General features: G+C 37.7%; 1 protein-coding gene across 10 annotated transcripts; it reads right to left on the bottom strand.

Moving 5' to 3' along the window:
- Positions 1 to 1,172: 1,172 nt before the first annotated feature.
- Positions 1,173 to 25,643, bottom strand: LOC128692999 (alpha-(1,3)-fucosyltransferase C). 10 transcript variants are annotated; one of them, XM_070092078.1, is made up of 10 exons: positions 25,595 to 25,643; positions 22,795 to 22,902; positions 16,520 to 16,623; positions 15,338 to 15,491; positions 14,449 to 14,621; positions 11,583 to 11,720; positions 10,394 to 10,519; positions 10,032 to 10,220; positions 8,735 to 8,893; positions 1,173 to 6,093 (listed from the first exon to the last, which is right to left on the bottom strand). In XM_070092078.1, the coding sequence occupies exons 2-10, from the start codon at positions 22,810 to 22,812 to the stop codon at positions 5,934 to 5,936; spliced, it is 1,221 nt and encodes a 406-aa protein (XP_069948179.1). In that variant the 5' UTR covers positions 22,813 to 22,902; positions 25,595 to 25,643; the 3' UTR covers positions 1,173 to 5,933. The 10 variants fall into 10 exon arrangements, with proteins under 10 accessions (XP_069948179.1, XP_069948180.1, XP_053638416.2 ...); XM_070092079.1 differs by having other exon boundaries at positions 25,588 to 25,636; XM_053782441.2 differs by having other exon boundaries at positions 25,512 to 25,629.

The raw sequence follows: 25,643 nt of genomic DNA, 5'->3' as shown, positions 1-25,643 counted from the left end.
CAGTGCTGTACACAATTAGTTCATAAAATTTCACACGTTTCATTTCTCGATAACTGTTGTTGAGTCTGCAGTGTGTGTTGGGGAAAGCAGCAGCAGGATGCTGCTGTTATTTAAATGCCTTCACTACAATTTCCTAAATTGGCTGAAAATTCTTAGTGAAAAGGGGAGTAGCAGCATCTGCACCTAGAAAATTAAGCTTCAGGAAATTCATTAGAGCTCAGTGTTCAGGTTTAAGTACTAACTGTGAATATTCCAGGATCCTACCTTGATCCTTAGACTAGTTTTTGCCTTGCAATTTGGACTGTATCGTCACTCATGTCCTCTGTCATGTGGTTTTTCATCATTGATTATTATGATCAAAAAGAAGCGCTGAACCTACAAGGGTCATACAGAACAATTCCATTATTGATATTTTTAGCTACGACAAACTATTTTACATTTGCAGTAATTTTTGGTAATGTAAGAAATGCACCTTGCCATACTGTAATTAGCTGTGCGATTCTGTAGCAGTGATAAAGTGTATGTACAAAATTTACATCGTGTTTGTACTCACATTAAAAGTGGCACTACCAGTGTCGGCATTATAAGTGATTGATTTATTTCATGCCGAGATGTTTATACACAACTGCCTCATGTTTCTTTTAGTAAAATATAGTGATTATAATCATTAAGCATTAAACCCACAAGGGTCTTAAAGCATTGCAGGGTAGGGTGTGCTAAAGTTTTAATATGCTTGATCAGAGACTAGCGAGGGCGGTAAAAATGTAGTGAAATAATGTTGAACTGGTACACAAAAATAATGCCGATTTTCAACTCTTGCTAAAACTTTAGTTCAGTAATAACTGTACAGATTCCATGAAAACTTTCTTATTCTCTCTTGGGCTCAGTCAATTATTACTATAATCAAGGGGGGAAGCGCTAAACCCGGAGGATTATATAGCGCCTGGGGAGGGGGATGTGGAAGGCATTCAGGCTTAATTCGGGGAACTGGAGCACAGATCCAATTCCCTAAATCAAGAGCCCCTCGCCAACATCAAGGAACCTTCCTTGAGGGGGGGGCTCAGTCACAAACATGCCATCATAACCAGTTTCAATGTCATTTGCTAGTTTCTTAAGTGAAATTTATCTCGGTAAACACTGTTAACAAGTTATGCCAAAAGATATGTCATGCCTCAAGATCATTTTCCTTTATTTGCATTTGAGATTAAAAGTACATGTAATATTAGTATATATTACAATCAAAATTATCACTAAACCCAGAAGGGTCATACATCATCAAAAGTACAGTATTATAAAATTATATACAGATTATGCAGTGTGTGTGTGTGTGTGTGCACTTTTTAGTGAGAAATTGCAGACTGTACTGTATATATTTAAAACAATGATTTTTGTACTATATGGCAAATCAGTGTATTTATTTTTGCTGTAACTTAGTGAAAATTAATTTGAACGTTATAAAAAATAATGCACTTCCTTGACTTTAATGCTTACTGAATTTAGACAAACTAGGTAGGTTCAGTAGGAATAAGCTGCATTTTTGTGCATGTATTGTTAGTAAGGTTATGGTAAGTTGCCAAGTAAGTTTTAGTGCAGATTAAGAAATTTGTACACTATATTTAGTTTGGAGTGATATCCAAACTGTCATGTCTGGGCACCTCTGCAAAGACAGTGACATTGTGCGAATAATGGTAAAAGTGTTAAGTGGTGGTGAAAGTTTTTTTTTTGGGTCACCCTGCCTCGCTGGTTTGGACATTTAAAGAAGATGGATTATTATGGGGGAGCGCTAAACCCATGAAGATTATACAGCGCCTGTGAGGATGGGGGGGAACTGAAGGCATTCAGACTTAATTTAGGGAAGTGAAGCATAAATTAAGTCCCTAGATCAAGAGTCCCTCACTAGCATCAGGGAACCTCCCTTGAGGGGTAAAGAGGCTGGAATGAAATAGAATGACTTGGAGGCCATGTAACTCTCTAGTGGAAGGAAGGTGGGGTAGGTGTTGTCCTAGGAAAGGCTGGAGGGAGAGGGTAAAAGTGGTTTTGTGTGCAATGGGCTTGGACCGCCAGCAAGCATGCGAGAACTCGTTAGGTAGGAGCGAGTGGAGACAAATGGCTTTCATGACTTATATGCTGTTGGAGTGTGAGCAAAGTAACATGAAGGCATTCAGGAAAACCAATTAGCCAGACTCAAGTCCCTGGAGGAGAGAAGTAGTGTCTGTGCTCTGAAGGTGGTGTGCTGATTTGTTGCATATATATTTTTTTTTTTTTTTTTTTTTTTTTTTTTTTTTTTTTTTTTTTTTTTTTTTAACTGTAGTGTAGGCATGCCTCTGGCAAGGCAGTGATGATTAAAGTGTTTCTTCTTTTTCGAGTCACCCTGCCTCTGTTGGAAACGGCTGATGTGTTAAAATATGGGCTTGTACTGTAATGTAAAATTGTCCTTACAAATTTGCGAGGGTTTACATTCATAGGGTCCTTCATGAAACCAAAAACAGAGTAATACAAAATTTAGACAAACACACTTTTCCTGTTGTGCTTCAGAAATCATCTCTCTAATGTACGTCACGAATTTGGCTAATCAAGCCAGAAAATCTTTGCATAGGTGACTATTCACTGGCTGCTCATCTTTAAAAATGGATAATATAAATACAAGAATACACAAGCCAGTGAATTTTAGGGGTTTACTATAAGCTGTACAAGCATTTATGTAAATAGGCATGATGTGTGGTATTTTTAATTTATACTAAAACTAATTTGCAAATAAGCCAAACCTTGCTAAACTTAAAACCTAACATAGCTTAAATACTGTAACATATGTAAGATCAGTCAACATTTAATTAACCGAAATTTCACGATAACATTATATAATTAATGGGAATCTTATGGGCCACATCCTGCTGGCATGTTACTTCTGCATGACCCATTCAAACTACCCCTACTGAAATAGTACTAGATTTGATTAGGATTCTTCTAATATTGGTAGCCATTTAAATCCCATATTCAGCAGTTCTTTCTCTCCATATAGTTATTATTCATTACTCACTTAAATATTAGTTTTGTATAAGCAATCATAGCAGAAATGACAATGCAAAATTATCCTTACCAAATGAGAAGTTCTGCCTAGAAAACAACATATATAGTGTGTGTGTGTATATATATATATATATATATATTATATATACAGTGGACCCCCGGTTAACAATATTTTTTCATTCCAGAAGTATGTTCAGGTGCCAGTACTGACCGAATTTGTTCTCATAAGGAATATTGTGAAGTAGATTAGTCCATTTCAGACCCCCAAACATACACGTACAAATGCACTTACATAATTGGTCGCATTGGGAGGTGATCGTTAAGCGGGGGTCCACTGTACAATGTATATATATATAACACACACAGGAGGCCAGGAGCTTGGACTCAACCCCTGCAACCTCAACTAGGCAAGTACAGTAACATTTTTTTTCATCCCTCTTTCCTTCTCCCCTCCCCTTTCATCTTAATCTCTGACTCTTCCACAGTACATAGGCATTTTTTTTGCAACCTCTCAGGGTGCTCTCAGGAAATTTGGAGGAAGTTTTTAGAAGATTACCACCAATTTTGAAGTTTGTGAATACTGTATGCCCAAAAGTGAATAGGAAATTCACTCATGAATGCATTCGTTACAAGCAATAACTTTGTGTAGCAAACCTAGTTATGTGCTCAAACTTTTTTCCTTTTTTTTAACCTGATGTATAGTACCTTACTGTAGAATGAGAAGGTACTATTTTAAAAGGCTTTACAGTTTTTGTTTATTTACTAAAATAAATAGTCATATTCTTTTACTTGAATATGTACTTTATCATTCAAATTTAGTATGGTGGTATTGCATAGTAGTTTGTAATTTTCAATGCTATTTATGCTGTTGTGACCCCCAACAATATGGAATTTTAATAATTATGGTAGATACCTCTGTTTAAGATTTATGTACTCTATCTTGTGATACCTTTTTGTGTGTGGTAATTTAGGTACAATGATCCATTATATCTATTTCTTAAAACAATTAAGATTGCAGCCTATTATATTGATTTGTAGTAAGATTCAGTATTTTGAAATAGAATGAGTAAATGCCACTGACTGTTCAATTACAAGATACGAATTTTATAGGAGCTTCATTAGCATTAGAGGATCACTCTTGCAACTTTTTCACTGTTGCATGAACCTTAGCAAAGAAAAATGCTGAACTGAGTCACTGGACATGCTGTAACTGCTTTTCCAATAAGTTAAATGTATTATGAAGCAAGTGCTTTACTTGCTGAAAAGATTTTGATAAAAAATTTCACTAAGAAAAAAAGATAGGTATAATTTTTCAGGTAATTATTTATCCACCTGATTCCCAAGACCTATATTTGTGTACTTGTGTATCTTATCTGTGACCAATACAAAAATATTTATTTTTTATTAGTTTGATAACCCAGTCTTCTGCCAAGGAAAAATATAGGCATTCAAATTATGAAGGGTGTAAAAGAGTAAGAAAAGGAATGGACATCTTGGTAGTTTCCATAAGTTTATCTTGCTTTCTTTAACTAATGCATTAGTTATTCCAGAACATCTGCAAGTGCATCTTAATGCCATATAATTTATAGACTTGTGTAAATAATTGATGCTCAGCTTGAGATAATAAATGATAATGGATTAGTTGACTTTATTTGCTCACTGAAACTATCACTTGAAAGTTTGTTAAGCTCCCACTGATGTAAGACTGTCTTTTGACAGATGCCACTTGTATTATCTAACATACTACACAAGGTAAATCAGGTTAAAGTTTAAACACTTGTTTGGGTTATAGAAGCACAGTACAAATTGTAGGACTTGTGCTTCTTGCTGATATTTTATTCTTAGAGCTTTAGTAGTGCAATTAAAACTGATGGAAGCTTTATGATAAAACAATATCAAAATTATACACTATTTTCAAATCATAATTTAGGTAAAAGCAAGCCATATTAATTACAAGGGATCCTTTTTTAAATGGCTTGGTAAATCTCCAATGTAGTAAAATTTCCAGTGAGCTGAATTACAATGTATGTATAATAAACTCAAGGATACTGGATTCACATTGGCTGCATTCTCACCCAGTGAGCAGACTCGGTAAGGAATTTGAGTTCTGTGGTTGCTACAGGGACTGGCTGTTTTTTTTTTTTTTTTTTTTTTTTAAGCTTGGAAAACAATTTTTCAAAATTACGGAACAATTTACAACACCAATGGTGGCATATTTAAGTTTTCCCTCCAGGGCTTACCCAATCACCAACAAACTCCTAAAGAACACTATTCTTGGTTGAAATAGACAAATGAGAACAGCTTTCACTGAGCTGATGTATTGCCAGTATAACAAATCATTACAACAATCAAAACTAAGTGCTAAACTCATAAGGGTTATACAGTACCAGTGTGACGAGCTTTTTCAAGTCAATCGCTGACTTGGAAAGAGCCTGTTATACAGGTGAAATCTTCTTGATAAATGTTCTGTTCTATATTTGTTAACTTCAACCAACCTGTCAGTTATGTCACTCTGCATAATTGTTCTTAATGATCACATGACTGCTGCTGCTCTTTGACCATTTTACTGTAATTTCCCACAAACTCCCCAAGTCTCTCTTGAACCTGTTTAGTCTAGTCCTTTTTCACCTCAAGGTATAATACCTGCCCAAAAGTGAAAACACTTCAAATGTCGCTTCATAAGTGTCTCAGTTCTTCAACTTGTCGGTTTTCTAAATCATTCATCACAGTGTTTATTCTGTTAGTGGGTTGGATTTGTGAAGGACCTGCCTAGTATGAGCCAACAGGCCTACTGCAGTGTTCCTCCATTTTTCTGTTATGTTCTTATATGGAACCCTGAATATGGTAAAAAAAGATATTAAATTGTATACCTATGAAACCTTAAAGTTTACTTTTTACATGATGATTCAGTCTGAGGGCACTTTACACTGTCCTTTTGTGTAGAACCAGTCGTGCATATCTGGGTAGATCTTTGATGTGGGTTGTGTGTGAAGTTTCTCACAGAGTCTACACCATGTTCGCATTCTTGATGCCCATCTTGTCACTACTTGATAATACTGCTTCCATCTGTATGCATTATACATATATAATTTAGGCATTATGCCGGACATAGTATACAATTTTTGTATTTGTATTTGAATGAAGTTATATACGTATTTGGTTTAAAAAGACAGGTAAGCAAACACTAACATATTTATTTGAAAATGTTTTGGTCCTGGGACCTTGATCAAGGTCCCAGGACCAAAATGTTTTCTAATAAATATGTCATAGTGTTTGCTTACGTGTCTTTCTAAACCAACTTGTCGGTATTTATTACCAAGGTTTACACCATATACGTATTTGTGTAACTCACTAGGCAAAGTGGGCTTCAAACCCATTGCAAGCGATGGGTTTCACAAGTCATTCTTAACAGTGTTGAAGTAATATAATCAAGTGAAGCACTAAACTAGCTGTAGCAAGGTAAAGCTTGCCACAGCCATGCTGGTGAGAGATAACTAAAAACCTACATTTGTGGCCACAGTGGTGGCCCATGCTAATCTAGTTTTATGAATTTTATTAGATTGGTATGAAGTGGATAGTACACTGGCATGCTAGTTTTAGAACCAGCTTACTATGGGTTCAAACCTCACTCCATTCATAGTTATTTACAATTGTGTCATTACGATTTTGCAAGGCAAACGTTTGTGCAGTTACTGTAGCAAATCAACCAGTTACAGTATAAATAAAAAATGAACATTTAGTCAATTCTGTACCTTGTGGAAGTCACACCCTTAGAACATTATGAATGTGAGAACATCAGGGCTGTATTAAGGGAAGAATAATCAGAACACTAGAATAAAGGTCAGGTTGGGTCATGTGTCTTCTCAATATCTTACCTCTCCCCTCTACCATCTCACCATTGCCATGCAATACTAAGTGACCCTACACAGGTTTAGCACTTTCAAAATAATATGGTAAGTACGTGTGTATGTAGGAGGAGGGGGACTATTTTGTTATTGGAGGGAGTAGGGAAGATGTGGATGTATTTAGGTTTATGGGAACCCCCCTTTCCCCACAGGCACTGTATAATAACAAACCACAAACCCTGCCACCAAGTTATTGCGGCCCAACATCAGGGAAAAAATGTAGAAGAGGGGAAAAAAAAGTAGGTGGTGTGTTGAGGCATCTGTGGAAAGAGACTTAGTAACTATTGAGGTCAAAAGTGGAATGGGCCAGAGTATAGTACTTAGTACCATTTTTGTATGGGAGTCAGGCATAGGTTTCAAACACTGTAGTGAGGAGGCTAGAGGCAGTGGAAAAGTCAGGCTTGAGAACAATGCGTGGTGTGAATATACAGAAAAAATTATGGATGGGGTTATAAAAGCAGTAAATGTTACAATGATTGCACTACCGGCAGGTCCATTATAAACCACTATTTATTCCTAACAGGATCACACAAGCCTGTTGAATGCTCAAGCCCCTAAAACTCAAAGCCACCCCCTCCCTCCAACTATTCCTGGGATGACCCCTACCCCTCCTACCTTCCATCCTAGATTTATACATGATAATCCTATCCCTCTACATTCTTCCTACATGTTCAAACCACCTCAACGATCCCTCAGCCCTCTGAATTATACCCTGGGTGACCCCACAGCCTTTTAATTCTTTTTTTTAACATCAGCTGCCTCCCACCAAGGCAGGGCGACCCAATAAACACTCAATATCATTCAACACTCACCATTATTCACACATAATCAGTCTTTGAAGAGGCACTTGGATATAACAGTTCAGATGTCACTCCAAACAGCAATGTCCTAAATCACTCCCCACAAGTGCTGGCATTGTACTTCCCACCTCCAGGACTCAAGTCTGGCTAACCGGTTTCCCCGAATCCCTTCAGAAAATATTACTGTGCTCACAACTCCAACAGCTCAAGTCCCAAAAACCATCTGATCCATTCACTCCTATCTAACACACTAAAAGTGTTGATACTACTACTACTACTACTATATTCTGGTACAATATTATATGTAGTCTTAATTTTGTTATGTTTAGTGTAATGGATTTTTTTATCGATAAAAAATTGCAGAGACCATGTTGGGCAGAAGACTGTCTAGCAGCTGAGCCTTACTCTGCATACTGTGAACATGTAGCTACATCTAATTCTGCTATGTTACCTGCTTATAAAAGAGTTTAAATGTACTATGAAATAACCTTAAATATCATAATTGTGCATTAGGTACATAGTCCGACATTTTGTAAAAGTTCAATACGTATAAGTGATTTATTTAATTTTGATAAAAATAAAATCGTGACAGGAATGAAGAGACTAAAATGCCAGGAGCAAGGGGCTAGTAACCCCTACATATTACTAAATTTAAAAGGAGAAACTTTCGTTTTTCCTTTTGGGCCACCCTGCCTCGGTGGGATACGACCAACTTGTCGAAAGAAGACATACTGTAGAATAAGAGTACAGCTCATTGTGCTACAGTAGTGGTACCTCGAGCTACGAACTTAATTCGTTCCAAGATGGCTGTTCGAGTGCTGTTAATGAACGAATTTGTTCCCATAAAGGATTAATATAAATTAGATTAGTCTGTTTCAGACCCCAACAAATACTTACAAAAATACACTTGCGTAATTGTTCGAGTTGAGAACTTTTCAAAACTCGAGGTACCACTGTACTTGTATAATTCATACAGTTTTTTTATTAGTATTATATACTTACTCAAAATACTGATTGTAGGCTGTATCATTGGCATGGAGATAGAGGAGATAGTCAGCCAGAGACTTGATATCCGGAAACTCCATAACATCTATGTACGAGTGAGGGGGAAGGAGATGTTTGTAGTCGGCTCCCCCATAAACAATAGGAATCACATTCATGCTGTAATATTGAACCATCAATGCATTAAGTATCCAAATATACATTTATAAAGCACACTTGAAACGGATATTAACAAAGATTTTAAATAGGTATGATGAAACTTTAATGATTTAGATTAAGCATACACAGAAATTCATAAATATTGTCTTGCACACTGGGTAATGTTTCGTAGTGCATGTGTGTGGCATGTAGAGTATATTAATATAATGTGTAGAACAATAATGGATTGACAGAAGAATGAAACATTTTTTTTTCAACAAGTCGGCCGTCTCCCACCTAGGCAGGGTGACCTAAAAAGAAAAAATCCCCAAAACAAAAATACTTTCATCATCATTCAACATTTTCACCTCACTCATACATAATCACTGTTTTTGCAGAGGCGCTCAGATACAACAGTTTAGAAGCATATATAAAGATACAATATGAAACATGTGGACAAAATGCAACTGAAATTTTAAAACATGTTTATCAAATGCTAGTAGTAGATATTATGACTTAATACATACTATTTTATGAAAAAGAGGATAAATATACAAGGTATGATATAGCACGTAATGAAAGTAGTTTGTTAGATTGTTATGTTATGATTATGTTATGTTTTTCATGGGTTTGAGTCTTTCATTAAATACAGTAAATCTGACATTCAAGAATTTTTGGTTAAACAATACAACAGTTTTGTCTAAAGCATGAATCATGGCAATAAATACTAAACTGAAAAACAATAGGAATTATTACCTTGCTGGTCCTGATGTAAAGTGAAATGGCTATGTCCCATGCCTATCTAAAGTTATGTATATGCCAAATTTCTCTTATTGTCTTATATATAAGCTGCAACCCTACTCCATTTCAGCGTGATAACTTTGTGAGGCATCTCAGTCACCATTTGTTGTTACATGATGAAGTACTGTACTGCATTTTACATGAGAATGGGGATAAACCAGTGGGGGGGTCTCTTAAATAACCAAAAGCTCCATTGAATAGGCAATGACCTATGTTCGAGTTTTTTCCCCTATTTCTACTGACTATCCCACTTCTCCTTCCCTATTCCTCCTCCCGTGGGCAGTAGTGAAAGGATAAGAGGTACAGTGGTTCCAGGGAGTCTTGGTAACTTTTCCATAAGAATAGTGCTGCGACTTACTCAAGGATGTTGAAAAGCTTCTCAGTAACATAGTCCAGACAAAGATTATTCTCAAAGGCGAGGTAGAACTTGTAGTGCTTATCAAGCATTTCATAACATTTCCAATTCCGGTGATGAGTGCCACAACTCAATGTGCCACACTTGCCATAGATGTCAACTTCAATATATTGCTGCAGGGTATTAACCACCCTGGAGAAAAAAAAATGTGGTTCACTGGCAGAGTATACAGAGGAAATACAAAGTAATTTTACATATAGACAGTATATCATTATTTGACAGGGATTTAGCAATTTTTTTGCAAATATACAAGTGATATATTACTGTGAAAAAACCTACAAATGTATTTCAGATATTTTGCTCACCTATGTCTGCCACTTTGAGTGTTACAGTTTGAGACAAACCATGCCACCATCTTTGATTTGCCTGCACTGAAATCTAGGTTAATCCAATTTTTATCTCTCTCTCGTAACTTCATTACATGCCCATATCTAAAGCATCGAAGGTAAATACAAATTACTTTAGTATCACTGAAATTCTTACCAATTACTAATGTCCTACATTTACTTTTTTTACTCAGCTTTATTATGTGCTTTCACCCAGCAAATCAGGATATTACAGTATAACCTATACTTCATATGTATTGCTAAACCCATGTGGGCCATTTAGTGTTAAGAGTGATAGAGGGTCATCAGGAGACAGGACAAGACTTTCCTGATGCAGGTCTTAGTCATATGATGACCCGCCAGTGGAGTTTTTGGTCATCTGACTGAGGCCTTCTGCTGGCTTACCGGCCCACCCCTTTAAAAATTAGGGTGACAGTTTCATTCTCTGTCCAGGAACAGTGAGACACCTGCATTATGTTTAATGTCTCTAACAGGAAGTCAAGAGAGGAAAATGCTATGAAGGAATAACCATTTGAGGATGATATGCTTGATACACATATCTGGAGTTTACCCCAGGTAAACCCAGATAATAATTAGTCTTGCATTTAGACTCCTCAAATTATAGTATACCAGTAATGCGATGTGAAAAAAAATACCAGAATAACCAAGATTAATTTCTTATAAAGATTAGGTATGAAAATGAATCAAAAAATGATTTCTTACCGATTCACAGTTCAATGAAATTATTCATTTTTGATCAAATGGTCAATAACCTTGCTGTACAATCCCAGCTAGCACTAAAGATTCTGCAATAATTTTGTTTCAGTAGATACAAGGACCAAAGCTCTACAATCTCTTTATAACCTTCAGAATTTCTGGAGCAAGTCTACTGTTCATAAATTATTTATAATAGAATTTTGTCAAATTGCAAGTTTAATTTTTTATTCACTTATTATTCATGAAGAAGCACTAAACATGTAGAGGTTACACAGCTCTTTAGGAAAGGGAGGAAATCAGGCCAGAGCCAAGGGAGGAGGATAGGTCCAATTTCCTGGATGAAGATCCTTTTACAACATCAAAATACTCCCTCTTGAAGGATTATTCACTCTGAACATTTTTTATAGCACAATACCAAAGATAATTCGGTGATAAGCAGTGGGTGACCTACGGTATGGGAATGTCTGAGTCTAATCTGTAGGTGAGTGTCCAGTTGAAGATATTAGTATATGGTGGCAAGCTTATCCAAAGCTGCTGCAATATCCCTGGAGGCTCCAACAGGAAGAATATGTAGCGGGTATGTGGCGACCTGTAAGTATAGTTTATTTAATGTGATTTTTTTTTTGGGGGGGGGATTATAATAAATGCCTAAAGTTAGTTACTAAAAATGATTATTACTATCTTTCAAAATGCCATTTTTCCTCATCAAGGTGTCGTCCAGCTAACGTCAACATGTTTTAGTCACCAGGATGGCATGCTCAGGAAGCCTGAATATGTCATCCTGGTGACCAAAACATGTCAGACGTATCTGTTAAAACTTCCATTTTTTCCCTGTTATGAAAACATGCTATACATAATTTTATCGTTATCTTTGTAATACCATACATCTGTGATGTCAGTAGCAATCATATTTTAAAATCAAGATGTTCTGATTAAAATTGTTAAATAAATTCATCTGGTGCTGATTATAATCCTGTACAAAACTTTACAGCTTGTGAAGAGTACACGTGTACACACACACACACACACACACACACACACACACACACACACACACACACACACACACACACACACACACACACTGCGCGGAATAGACGAGGTGGACAAAGACGGGATGTTCCAGAGATGGGACACAGACACAAGAGGTCACAATTGGAAGTTGAAGACTCAGATGAATCAAAGGGATGTTAGGAAGTATTTCTTCAGTCATAGAGTAGTCAGGCCATGGAATAGCCTAGAAAGTGATGTGGTGGAGGCAGGAACCATACATAGTTTTAAGGCGAGGTATGATAGAGCTCATGGGGCAGGGAGAGAGAGGACCTAGTAGCAATCAGCGAAGAGGCGGGGCCAGGAGCTGTGACTCGACCCCTGCAACCACAAATAGGTGAGTACAAATAGGTGAGTACACACACACACACACACACACACACACACACACAGAGGCGCTATGTGTACCCCTAACAACAATATTCAATACATCTATCGAAACAGGGAGATTGCCTGAGGCATGGAAGACAGCAAATGTAGTCCCAATCTTTAAAAAAGGAGACAGACATGAAGCACTAAACTACAGACCAGCGAGTGTCACTGACATGTATAGTATGCAAAGTCATGGAGAAGATTATCAGGGGAAGAGTGGTGGAACACCTAGAAAGGAATGATCTCATCAACAGCAGCCAACATGGTTTCAGGGACGGGAAATCCTGTGTCACAAACCTACTGGAGTTCTATGGCATGGTGACAGCAGTAAGACAAGAGAGAGAGGGGTGGGTAGATTGTATTTTCTTGGACTGCAAGAAGGCGTTTGACAAAGTTCCACACAAGAGATTAGTGCAAAAACTGGAGGACCAAGCAGGGATAACAGGGAAGGTACTACAATGGATCAGGGAATACTTGTCAGGAAGACAGCAGCGAGTCATGGTACGTGGCGAGGTGTCAGAGTGGGCACCCGTGACCAGCGGGGTCACACAGGGGTCAGTCCTAGGACCAGTGCTATTTCTGGTATTTGTGAACGACATGACGGAAGGAATAGACTCCGAAGTGTCCCTGTTTGCAGATGACGTGAAGCTGATGAGAAGAATTCATTCGATCGAAGACCAGGCAGAACTACAAAGGGATCTGGACAGGCTGCAGACCTGGTACAGCAATTGGCTCCTGGAGTTCAACCCCACCAAGTGCAAAGTCATGAAGATTGGGGAAGGGCAAAGAAGACCGCAGACGGAGTACAGTCTAGGGGGTCCAGAGACTACAAACCTCACTCAAGGAAAAAGATCTTGGGGTGAGTATAACACCAGGCACATCTCCTGAAGCGCTCATCAACCAAATAACTGCTGCAGCATATGGGCGCCTAGCAAACCTCAGAACAGCATTCCGACATCTTAATAAGGAATCGTTCAGGACCCTGTACACCGTGTACGTTAGGCCCATATTGGAATATGCGGCACCAGTTTGGAACCCACACTTAGCCAAGCACGTAAAGAAACTAGAGAAAGTGCAAAGGTTTGCAACAAGACTAGGAGAGGTTAAGGGAAATCAACCTGACGACACTGGAGGACAGGAGAGATAGGGGGGACATGATAACGACATACAAAATACTGAGAGGAATTGACAAGGTGGACAAAGACAGGATGTTCCAGAGATTGGACACAGTAACAAGGGGACACAGTTGGAAGCTGAAGACACAGATGAATCACAGGGATGTTAGGAAGTATTTCTTCAGCCACAGAGTAGTCAGGAAGTGGAATAGTTTGGGAAGCGATGTAGTGGAGGCAGGATCCATACATAGCTTTAATCAGAGGTATGATTAAGCTCACGGTTCAGGGACAGTGACCTAGTAGCGACCAGTGAAGAGGCGGGGCCAGGAGCTTGGACTCGACCCCTGCAACCTCAACTAGGTGAGTACACACACATGTAGGGATCAATGAAGAGGCGGGGCCAGGAGCTATGAATCGACCCCTGCAACCACAATTAGGTGAGTACACACACACACCTAGTAGCGACCAGCGAAGAGGCGGGGGCAGGAGCTGTGACTCGACCCCTGCAACCGCAACTAGGCGAATACAGCTAGGTGAGTATATATGTATATATTATATACTCACCTACTTACACTGGGATTACTTTACTTCCTATTTTATTGATTAAAGCATTCCTGATTGGTGATGTACAAGTAATATACAGGTAGACTTAATGACCCCTCATGCAATCTACATATAATTTAGACCTAATAAACCAACCGACCACCTATCTTAAGCCTTCTTGCCCCTTTTTTGCACAGCCATGCAAACCAGCTATGATTGCCCTTGCTTATGTCTTACCTATACTCCGGGAATGAAGTGTCTGAACTGCCAGCATACCAGATGACAGCATCCAACTCGGTGTACTTGAAGAGGCTCCTGTTAGCACTAAGCCAGCAAGTATTGATGGGGCAGCCAGCTCTTATGAAGGGCTCCTGGCCCAGCCCCACCTCCATGTGCGTCATACCATAAAACTGCAAGAATGATCACACTTTGCATGAGCAATACTATAAAACATGAATGAAAGCTTTTTCAATGAAACCCTCAAATTTTCTTTACTTATGACTGGTCAGAGCAATGTTTAGAAATACGTATATTGAAGAGTAAGAATGCTGTAATGCTGAATGGTTGTATACTGTACACAAACTGAAGAGGGAAAAGGGCCTCCATACTCGTGAAAAGCTCTTGATCCAAGGAATTAAAGCTCTCCTTCATCCCTTTGATCCAACACAATAACCGTCCATTCTAGAAGTGCTGTATGACCCTTACGGTTTTGCCATCCTCATATATGTGTAGCAGGGAATTTGGGTTACAGAGCTAATCAATATTTTTTACATCGCCAGCAACAGTCTTCTTGCTTCAGGTTAAATTATACATGATCATTCCAATAAAAATTTAAGTATCTGTTAAGGGTAATACAATATTTCACAATAAATATTTAACCATATGCTGTTACTGTTTTTTTTTTATAATTACCTCTTGGTAGCTACAGAAGCAGCTATTCTTGTGGTGTCCCACCTTCACTGAATATAATAATCTTATGGCACTATATGATCTATGTGGGTTTACTATGTGAGTGAAAAAATAATACATACAGGGTAATAAAATCTTGTGCATATAATAATAATAATAATAATAGTCTTCCAGTTAATAATCAGAAGTAGATAATATGCTTCAATTTAACCCTTACCTCATTCCACATGAGAATTTTCTTTAAATTGGTATCACTTGCTTGACGAGGATCAAGGTGGGGCTCCTTAGCAAATTCCAAGGGCATCATCATCTCCTTCGTCAATTGATCTTCAAGAGGTATTGTAAAGTTGTCTCGTTTCTCCATCTGATGACTAATTTAATATACAACAGCATCAATTTCATATTTTGTTTTTCATTATTACATTTGTGTAAGTGCTAAATCCGCAGTGACACAACCTGGAGAATGAGTGTCCGGGTTCGATCCCCGACAAGGGTGAAAACATTAGACGCGTTTCCTTATACCTGTTGTCCTGCTCATCTAGCAAGTAGGTACCTGGGTGTTAGTGGACTGGTGTGGGTCGCATCCTGGGGGACAAGATTGAGGACCCCAATGGAAATAAGAGAGAGTCCCTCGATGGCGCATCGCCTGTCTTGGATTTTTAACCCCTTCGGGGTTAAAAATCCGAACAAAATCTAATATCTTAATGACGTTCGGTTCAAGGAAGGGGTGGATAAGACCTCCTCAATGGCATCAAGGAACCTCCCTCGAGAGGTTTGATTTCATAATACAACTACATTTCATAAGATTAGTAAAAATAGCTAAGAATACAGTGGCTGTAACAATTCATAAACCACAAACTGGAAATGGAAACTAGAAGAGATTTGACAATGGTTGAGAACATTGAAATGTTTACTTTTTTATTACCTGTTTGTGGGTTTGTTCTGAAATTAAGATTTTAGTAATGAGGGAAAAAACAATATACAACATGCCATCAACGGTACTATACATTTACAACGAGTTCTAAATTCTGTCTCATCGACCCAATGCAGTGGCATAACATGCATAGTTAAAAAAAAAATAAAAAGACCAGAAATACTTTGAATAACCAGACCTTTCAAGGAAGGATAAGGCACATTCATGCTAGAAGGGCTCTTGCTCCAAGGAATTGGAGCTATCTTCCATTACTTTGATCAGACAATTCCCCCCCCCCCCCACCCTTCCCGAACATTTCGCAAACTCTATAGTATGATCCTTATAGGGTTTAGCACTTCCCCATGAATATAGTAGTTAACCATACGCCAGTGTTACTAAGACTTGCAGGTAGGTTAGGTAACGATGATACAAAGGAGGGGGGCGAGGAAAACAATACCGCTGCTGATAGTGAAGAGAGTCACTCACCGGAGTTGATACTGCAGGGCGTGGAGAACTGAAGGGGAGATGAAGGGGTCAGGACGAAACTTCCAGTAGCAGAATATAGCCAGTGTCACACACAAGGCCAATACCTGTTCCACAGAAACTCGAATTGGTAGCAAATCATTTTAGCTAAATACCGGTAATTAACCATCCATCGAAATTCATCAGCTAGGCCGTCCACCCCATTCAAAAAGAAAGTTTCACCTTATGTGTCCTAGAATTGCAATATATTAATAATTGACAATTTTATATAGGTATAAAGTTGTCAATTATATACATATATATATATATACATATATATATATATATATATATATATATATATATATATATATATATATATATATATATATATATATATATATATAGATATATATATATATATATATATATATATATAGATATATATATATATATATATATATATATATATATATATATATATATATATATATATATATATATATATATATATATATGCAATAAGATCACAGTAAACAGGTGATTTCAAAATATGCAAAACAACCACTCTGAAAGAATAGATTAATTCCAAGCGCTTTCGTGACTACTCACATTATCAAGGAGTAGTCACGAAAGCGCTTGGAATTTCTCTATTCTTTCAGAGTGGTTGTTTTGCATATATATATATATATATATATATATATATATATATATATATATATATATATATATATATATATATATATATATATATAATAAAACATTGCACTAGCCAAGGAGTCGAACCCATGCTGTTTTGGTCCGCCTCATGGCGAGAGAAAACGCATGACGCTTTAGACGACTAAATAACACAATCATTAACAATGGCGCATCCAGCCAAGCTAGACGTTGTACTCATACTGCTCAACAAGCAGTATATTAGTACAAAAACGGAGTAGAATAAAATCAGCTCAGAGGCGTCCACACCACCGTATGTCCTTCGATGGCGGGTACAGCATCTAGCTTGGCTGGATGCGCCATTGTTAATGATTGTGTTATTTAGTCGTCTAAAGCGTCATACGTTTTCGCTCACCATGAGGCGGGCCAAAACAGCATGGGTTCGACTCCTTGGCTAGTGCTGTGTTGTTATTGATCAGTACCACTCGTTTCGTGGGTACAATAATATATATATATATATATATATATATATATATATATATATAATATATAAATATATATATTATATATATATAATATAAATATATATATTATGTATATATATTATGTATATATATTATGTATATATATTATATATATATATTATGTATATATATTATATAAATATATATATATTATATATATATATATATAAATATATTAATATATATAATATATAAATATATTAATATATATAATATATAAATATATTAATATATATAATATAATATATATATATATATATATATATATATATATATATAATATATAAATATATATATATATATATAATATATAAATATATATATATATATATAATATATAAATATATATATATATATATATATAATATATACAAATATATATATATATATATATATATATATAATATATAAATATATATATATATAATATATAAGTGAAACAAAGCTGAAGGGGGTGGGAGAGTTTCAGTGGAAAGGAATAAATGGGATTAGGTCAGAGGTTTCAAATAGAGTTAGAGCTAAAGAAGGAGTAGCAATAATGTTGAAGGATAAGCTATGGCAGGAAAAGAGGGACTATAAATGTATTAATTCAAGGATTATGTGGAGTAAAATAAAGATTGGATGTGAAAAGTGGGTTATAATAAGCGTGTATGCACCTGGAGAAGAGAGAAGTGTAGAGGAGAGAGAGAGATTTTGGGAAATGTTGAGTGAATGCGTGGGGAGTTTTGAATCAAGTGTGAGAGTAATGGTGGTTGGGGATTTCAATGCTAAAGTGGGTAAAAATGTTATGGAGGGAGTAGTAGGTAAATTTGGGGTGCCAGGGGTAAATGTAAATGGGGAGCCTTTAATTGAGCTATGTGTAGAAAGAAATTTGGTAATAAGTAATACATATTTTATGAAAAAGAGGATAAATAAATATACAAGGTATGATGTAGCACGTAATGAAAGTAGTTTATTAGATTATGTATTGGTGGATAAAAGGTTGATGGGTAGGCTCCAGGATGTACATGTTTATAGAGGGGCAACTGATATATCGGATCATTATTTAGTTGTAGCTACAGTTAGAGTAAGAGGTAGATGGGAAAAGAGGAAGGTGGCAACAACAAGTAAGAGGGAGGTGAAAGTGTATAAACTAAGGGAGGAGGAAGTTCGGGTGAGATATAAGCGACTATTGGCAGAAAGGTGGGCTAGTGCAAAGATGAGTAGTGGGGGGGTTGAAGAGGGTTGGAATAGTTTTAAAAATGCAGTATTAGAATGTGGGGCAGAAGTTTGTGGTTATAGGAGGGTGGGGGCAGGAGGAAAGAGGAGTGATTGGTGGAATGATGAGGTAAAGGGTGTGATAAAAGAGAAAAAGGTAGCTTATGAGAGGTTTTTACAAAGCAGAAGTGTTATAAGAAGAGCAGAGTATATGGAGAGTAAAAGAAAGGTAAAGAGAGTGGTGAGAGAGTGCAAAAGGAGAGCAGATGATAGAGTGGGAGAGGCACTGTCAAGAAATTTTAATGAAAATAAGAAAAAATTTTGGAGTGAGTTAAACAAGTTAAGAAAGCCTAGGGAAAATATGGATTTGTCAGTTAAAAACAGAGTAGGGGAGTTAGTAGATGGGGAGATGGAGGTATTAGGTAGATGGCGAGAATATTTTGAGGAACTTTTAAATGTTAAGGAAGAAACAGAGGCAGTAATTTCATGCACTGGTCAGGGAGGTATACCATCTTTTAGGAGTGAAGAAGAGCAGAATGTAAGTGTGGGGGAGGTACGTGAGGCATTACGTAAAATGAAAGGGGGTAAAGCAGCTGGAACTGATGGGATCATGACAAATGTTAAAAGCAGGGGGGGATATAGTGTTGGAGTGGTTGGTACTTCTGTTTAATAAATGTATGAAAGAGGGGAAGGTACCTAGGGATTGGCGGAGAGCATGTATAGTCCCTTTATATAAAGGGAAAGGGGACAAAAGAGACTGTAAAAATTATAGAGGAATAAGCTTACTGAGTATACCAGGAAAAGTGTACGGTAGGGTTAAAATTGAAAGAATTAGAGGTAAGACAGAATGGAGAATTGCGGATGAGCAAGGAGGTTTCAGAGTGGGTAGGGGATGTGTAGATCAAGTGTTTACATTGAAGCATATATGTGAACAGTATTTAGATAAAGGTAGGGAAGTTTTTATTGCATTTATGGATTTAGAAAAGGCATATGATAGAGTGGATAGAGGAGCAATGTGGCAGATGTTGCAAGTATATGGAATAGGTGGTAAGTTATTAAATGCTGTAAAGAGTTTTTATGAGGATAGTGAGGCTCAGGTTAGGGTGTGTAGAAGAGAGGGAGACTACTTCCCGGTAAAAGTAGGTCTTAGACAGGGATGTGTAATGTCACCATGGTTGTTTAATATATTTATAGATGGGGTTGTAAAGGAAGTAAATGCTAGGGTGTTCGGGAGAGGGGTGGGATTAAATTTTGGGGAATCAAATTCAAAATGGGAATTGACACAGTTACTTTTTGCTGATGATACTGTGCTTATGGGAGATTCTAAAGAAAAATTGCAAAGGTTAGTGGATGAGTTTGGGAATGTGTGTAAAGGTAGAAAGTTGAAAGTGAACATAGAAAAGAGTAAGGTGATGAGGGTGTCAAATGATTTAGATAAAGAAAAATTGGATATCAAATTGGGGAGGAGGAGTATGGAAGAAGTGAATGTTTTCAGATACTTGGGAGTTGACGTGTCGGCGGATGGATTTATGAAGGATGAGGTTAATCATAGAATTGATGAGGGAAAAAAGGTGAGTGGTGCGTTGAGGTATATGTGGAGTCAAAAAACGTTATCTATGGAGGCAAAGAAGGGAATGTATGAAAGTATAGTAGTACCAACACTCTTATATGGGTGTGAAGCTTGGGTGGTAAATGCAGCAGCGAGGAGACGGTTGGAAGCAGTGGAGATGTCCTGTTTAAGGGCAATGTGTGGTGTAAATATTATGCAGAAAATTCGGAGTGTGGAAATTAGGAGAAGGTGTGGAGTTAATAAAAGTATTAGTCAGAGGGCAGAAGAGGGGTTGAGGTGGTTTGGTCATTTAGAGAGAATGGATCAAAGTAGAATGACATGGAAAGTATATAAATCTATAGGGGAAGGAAGGCGGGGTAGGGGTCGTCCTCGAAAGGGTTGGAGAGAGGGGGTAAAGGAGGTTTTGTGGGCAAGGGGCTTGGACTTCCAGCAAGCGTGCGTGAGCGTGTTTACATAGGAGTGAATGGAGACGAATGGTACTTGGGACCTGACGATCTGTTGGAGTGTGAGCAGGGTAATATTTAGTGAAGGGATTCAGGGAAACCGGTTATTTTCATATAGTCGGACTTGAGTCCTGGAAATGGGAAGTACAATGCCTGCACTTTAAAGGAGGGGTTTGGGATATTGGCAGTTTGGAGGGATATGTTGTGTGTCTTTATATGTGTATGCTTCTGGACTGTTGTATTCTGAGCACCTCTGCAAAAACAGTGATAATGTGCGAGTGTGGTGAAAGTGTTGAATGATGATGAAAGTATTTTCTTTTTGGGGATTTTCTTTCTTTTTTTTTTTTTGGGTCACCCTGCCTCGGTGGGAAACGGCCGACTTGTTGAAAATATATATATATATATATATATATATATATATATATATATATATATATATATATATATATATATATATATATATATATATATATATATATATATAAAACATACACACAAAAACTAATTTCAGGTCGAAGGAGACTCGAACCTATGAATCTCGGAACAAGGTGCGCAGTGCTGAACTCACTGTACCACACTGGTTTAGTACCTTGGCGCCCAGCTAACGCTAGACGTTTTGGTCCAAGGCAGCCAGCCTTCAGGCAGGTGGTTTAAGTGTTTCATCTCATCCCCTGCATGCATCGACCACCTACCTTGGACCAAAACGTCTAACGTTAGCTGGACGCCAACATACTGGACCAGTGTGGTACGGTGAGTAGAACACTGCGTACCTTGTTCCGAGGTTCGAGTCTCCTTCGACCTGAAATTAGTGTTTATGTATGAAAAATGACTAGTTTTTCTGGCACTATGAACACAAAAGTTTAATAAACATAGGTCAGTGTCACAACCCACATTGTTACAATAACTGGCGAGTACGAGCAGAGAACCTTAGTAAAAATGCTTGTGAAGCATAATACCGAAAACCTTTACAAATGAGTATTTTATATACAATCTATACCCACTGATGAGTGTATTATAATGGCTGATGGCTGTCTAAAAGATTTCATTAAGAAATGCAATAAAGTTTATTTTGGTTAAACTAGAAAAAAAGAAGTAATTAAGATTACAATAACAAATATATCATAACTGGACAAGAGTTTAATGCTCTGCTTACTGATGCTAGAGAGAGTTTTTTTAAGCACGCAACAGTTTGAAAAAGCCAAGAAGAGTATCAAGCAGGTCCATACTTAAGAGAAATAATTGAATCACGTTTCACAAGATAGTAGTATTAATTGCAGTATGAATATAAGTGCTTGACTGAATAAGTTAATTTATAATGAATAATATTTGAGAGGATTTTAAACTATCCCTGGCATGTTATTCTTAAAAAAAAATTTACCTAAATAAATCTTCATTACACTCCCATGATCAGTGAGTAGGGTCATAAGTGAGGTCATATGAGGTCATGTTTTTAGCTTTCATAAGCCTTCTATTGCCTTTTCTTTCTTTCAACACACCGGCCGTATCCCACCGAGGCAGGGTGGCCCAAAAGGAAAAACGAAAGTTTCTCCTTTTACATTTAGTAATATATACGGGAGAAGGGGTTATTAGCCCCTTGTTCCTGGCATTTTAGTCGCCTCTTACAACACGCATGGTTTACGGAGGAAGAATTCTGTTCCACTTCCCCTGTTGTCTTATTATTTTATATTATTCTTCGATAATGCGAGAAATCACGGAACCGCCTCATGTTTCACCATTTATTCACTGAGGTTATTTTGCATACACAGCTTGTAGAGTCCATAAATAACAAATAACAGGAAGTCAGTCTACTCTGGGGACAAAGGGTACTAGAAGGGTGTATCTAGTAGTGACCAGTGAGAGTGGATGGGGGTTGTAATAAAATATGTAGGTACGTATCTTTTAACTTACCTTTCTCAGTTTCTTCATTGTACTTTTTTGCTCCAAATATTCTAGTACAGATCGACATCAGAAAACCGTAAGATTTTCTCTCAACATTTTATCATCTAATAAATATACCTGTAACAAACTTTCAGGTAATATCAGTTTTATTAAAACCAATAAAAATATGCCCCCCAGTGAAGTGTTCATCCAAATTATTGAAAGGCGGGGGGCATTAAACCAGTAATGGCATATACAGCACCTGTGGAATGATGGCGGGAAGGAATAATACAATTTGATACGAGGGTGGGAAGAGCAGTTCGTTCAAGAGCATTTCACCAGCTTCAAGAAACCCCTCATTGAAATCACGTCTACAGGCAGTCACGATATTTTCAGTATTGATGCAGTACTTCGAGGTTTCAAGAACTTTTTATTACAAAATTCGCTTGTTTTTTGGTTAGTATACATGCAATAAATTAATTTTAAACTTCTTTTCAAACCAATACACGTTAAATGTATCTGCGACTTCTTGACTTGTACCAATATCTGCGACCGCACATGTAATAATAATTTCCATTCATTTGGCCAAATAACTTATTAGCTTATATAACATTTTAAGCAAATTTTGCTTTCAATACAACCGAAAATGTATTTCAAGCTACGTAAAGGTGTGTAGGTAGAAGGTAATACATCTTTATTGGACAAGTTTCAGTCCTGGGACCTTGGTCACTAAGTTGGGGTGAACAAGGTCCCAGGACTGAAACTTGTCCAATAAGGATGTACCAAGTCTCCTTTTGTCCTTTCATCCGTAAATTTGTGAAGTTTCTAGGACTGCACTACAATCTTCGGTAGCCAAGCCAGAGCCATCCCTTCCTGCTTCCAAGGAACTAGCACTTTCCCAAGAAGACTAATCCTCCTCCTCTACATCCGTAATGTGGGCTGTCTTGTGTAATGATGGCTGTATATTTATGGTTCTAGTGGTGGATGTGGTAGTCCCCCTAGCCGACCAATTACAAAGCATTACCTTATCTTGGTCCTCGAGTAGAAATTACTGATAACGAGATAGGACATCGGGACAAAAGTTACGTGAGGATAGTGTCAACATTGGGACATGTGGTTATCGTACCGGCTCCTGAGTCTGACTCACGAAATCGTAATGACACTATTAGATGAATCTTAGTGTGACTAGCTGACCCAGTGGCTAACGCGACGGTCTGGAGTTTTGAGACTGATCGCGGGTTCTAACCCGTGGTATGGTTTGTTTCCTGAGTCAGTGCTGCAACTCGCGGTGTTGCCAGCCGCTGGCATCCTTATCAGTTTTACATTATTGTCAACTTAAGAAAGGGTCTCTACAAATTGATTTCTAATTTTATTAAGAAACTAAATATTTGTTTGAAAAAATGTAACTTTCGTAATTTGCCTCGCTTATTAAATAATAAATTTGTGCACTTTTATTTACGTTTATTGAGTCTTCAATGCCCCTGAGATTTTCATTTTTATCCCATTTGGGCAATTTGCCTAAGACCTAGCAGCAAGTATGTACCTGGACTGCTGTGGGTCGCATCCCAAGGGAGAGGATTAAAGGACTGCAATGAAAAGACAGGCAGTCCTAGATGACATCGTGACTTTACTGGGTTATCCAGGGTTACTAACCCTCCGGGATAATACAAACAAAAATCGGGAATGTTATACGGAAATGCCCAGAGGGCACCACCTGGAAGTGTCAAAAGCATTATGAACCTTTCCCCTATTTATAGAAGAGTAAATTATTTCGAGAGTATGATAACAGTACGATAACAGCATCATTACCTTCCCCTTGTCACAACACACCAGCGTTGAAATTTTAAGATGATCAGGCGAAGCGTTCTCAAGTTATAGTATATGTAAACCTTGGAGGAAGAAGTTCAGCGACCACTACTTACTGAGCTCTTTCGGGGATATTCGATTTATGTATTATCAAATGATAAGTATATAACATAGGGCCGTCTTGGTCTGCCAGCACGAGACGACTATCAACCAGTTTAAGATAATACGTAGAGATACTGAATGCTTGTTACATGCTGTTCAAAAGCGCCTCATAAAGTTGACAGGAATAGTTGTTGAATGCGGAACGAGATCATCGGATTTGCTTGTATTAACGACACTTAACCACGTAGCATGTATTACACATTGGAACAAAAAAACAAACCATACTCATCTATCATAACATTCTTTGAGTCGTATCTTATCTAGGTATACACGTCCTGCAGCGATAGCAGTCTGAATGTTCATGAACTAATTCCGTGTCATCGCCTGGTCCCAGGCCAGGGCGCCTCCCTCTGGTATTTTGACCCCTTCCCTTCACGCTTCTATGAGATTCTTTAGTAGTCCAAGTGGGACCGAAACGGGTTATTTGTGTGCTGATCAGTTAAGGCTGTTGGTGTTAGCAGCAAGTAGACCAACGTCGGCACTACAACCCGGCTGATCAAGAACTGACTACAACTTATCTAGCTCGCTCTTGAAGACAGCCAAGGGTATGTTGATAAGCCACTATGTATGAAAGACTTTCTCTTAGTATATTCACCACACAAGTTTTTCACTGGGGGGGGGGGATTTTGCAGGTACACATTATAATACATCTTTCTCGTTTACGTTCCAGGGAGTACAGCTCAAGCTGGGAGAGTACAAATAGGAAGAGTGTCTGGCGCGGAGGATCAAGCCTCCGCCACGTCTTGTACTGAATGATCCACATGGGTTTAGCGACTAACACGAGTTATTTCAGGCTTTCTCAGTAACTTAAGCGTATTAACGATAGCATATCACATCTTAAAAGATATGATATACTGAATACTTGAGCCCGGCGTTCCTTCCCCCACCAATGTTTCCACAACACTGAATAC

The sequence above is a fragment of the Cherax quadricarinatus genome, chromosome 38 (genome assembly GCF_038502225.1).
Source record: "Cherax quadricarinatus isolate ZL_2023a chromosome 38, ASM3850222v1, whole genome shotgun sequence".
Classification (NCBI taxonomy): domain Eukaryota; kingdom Metazoa; phylum Arthropoda; class Malacostraca; order Decapoda; family Parastacidae; genus Cherax; species Cherax quadricarinatus.
The sequence above is the reverse complement of the archived record's forward strand: the minus strand, read 5'-3'. Positions and strand labels throughout refer to the sequence as shown.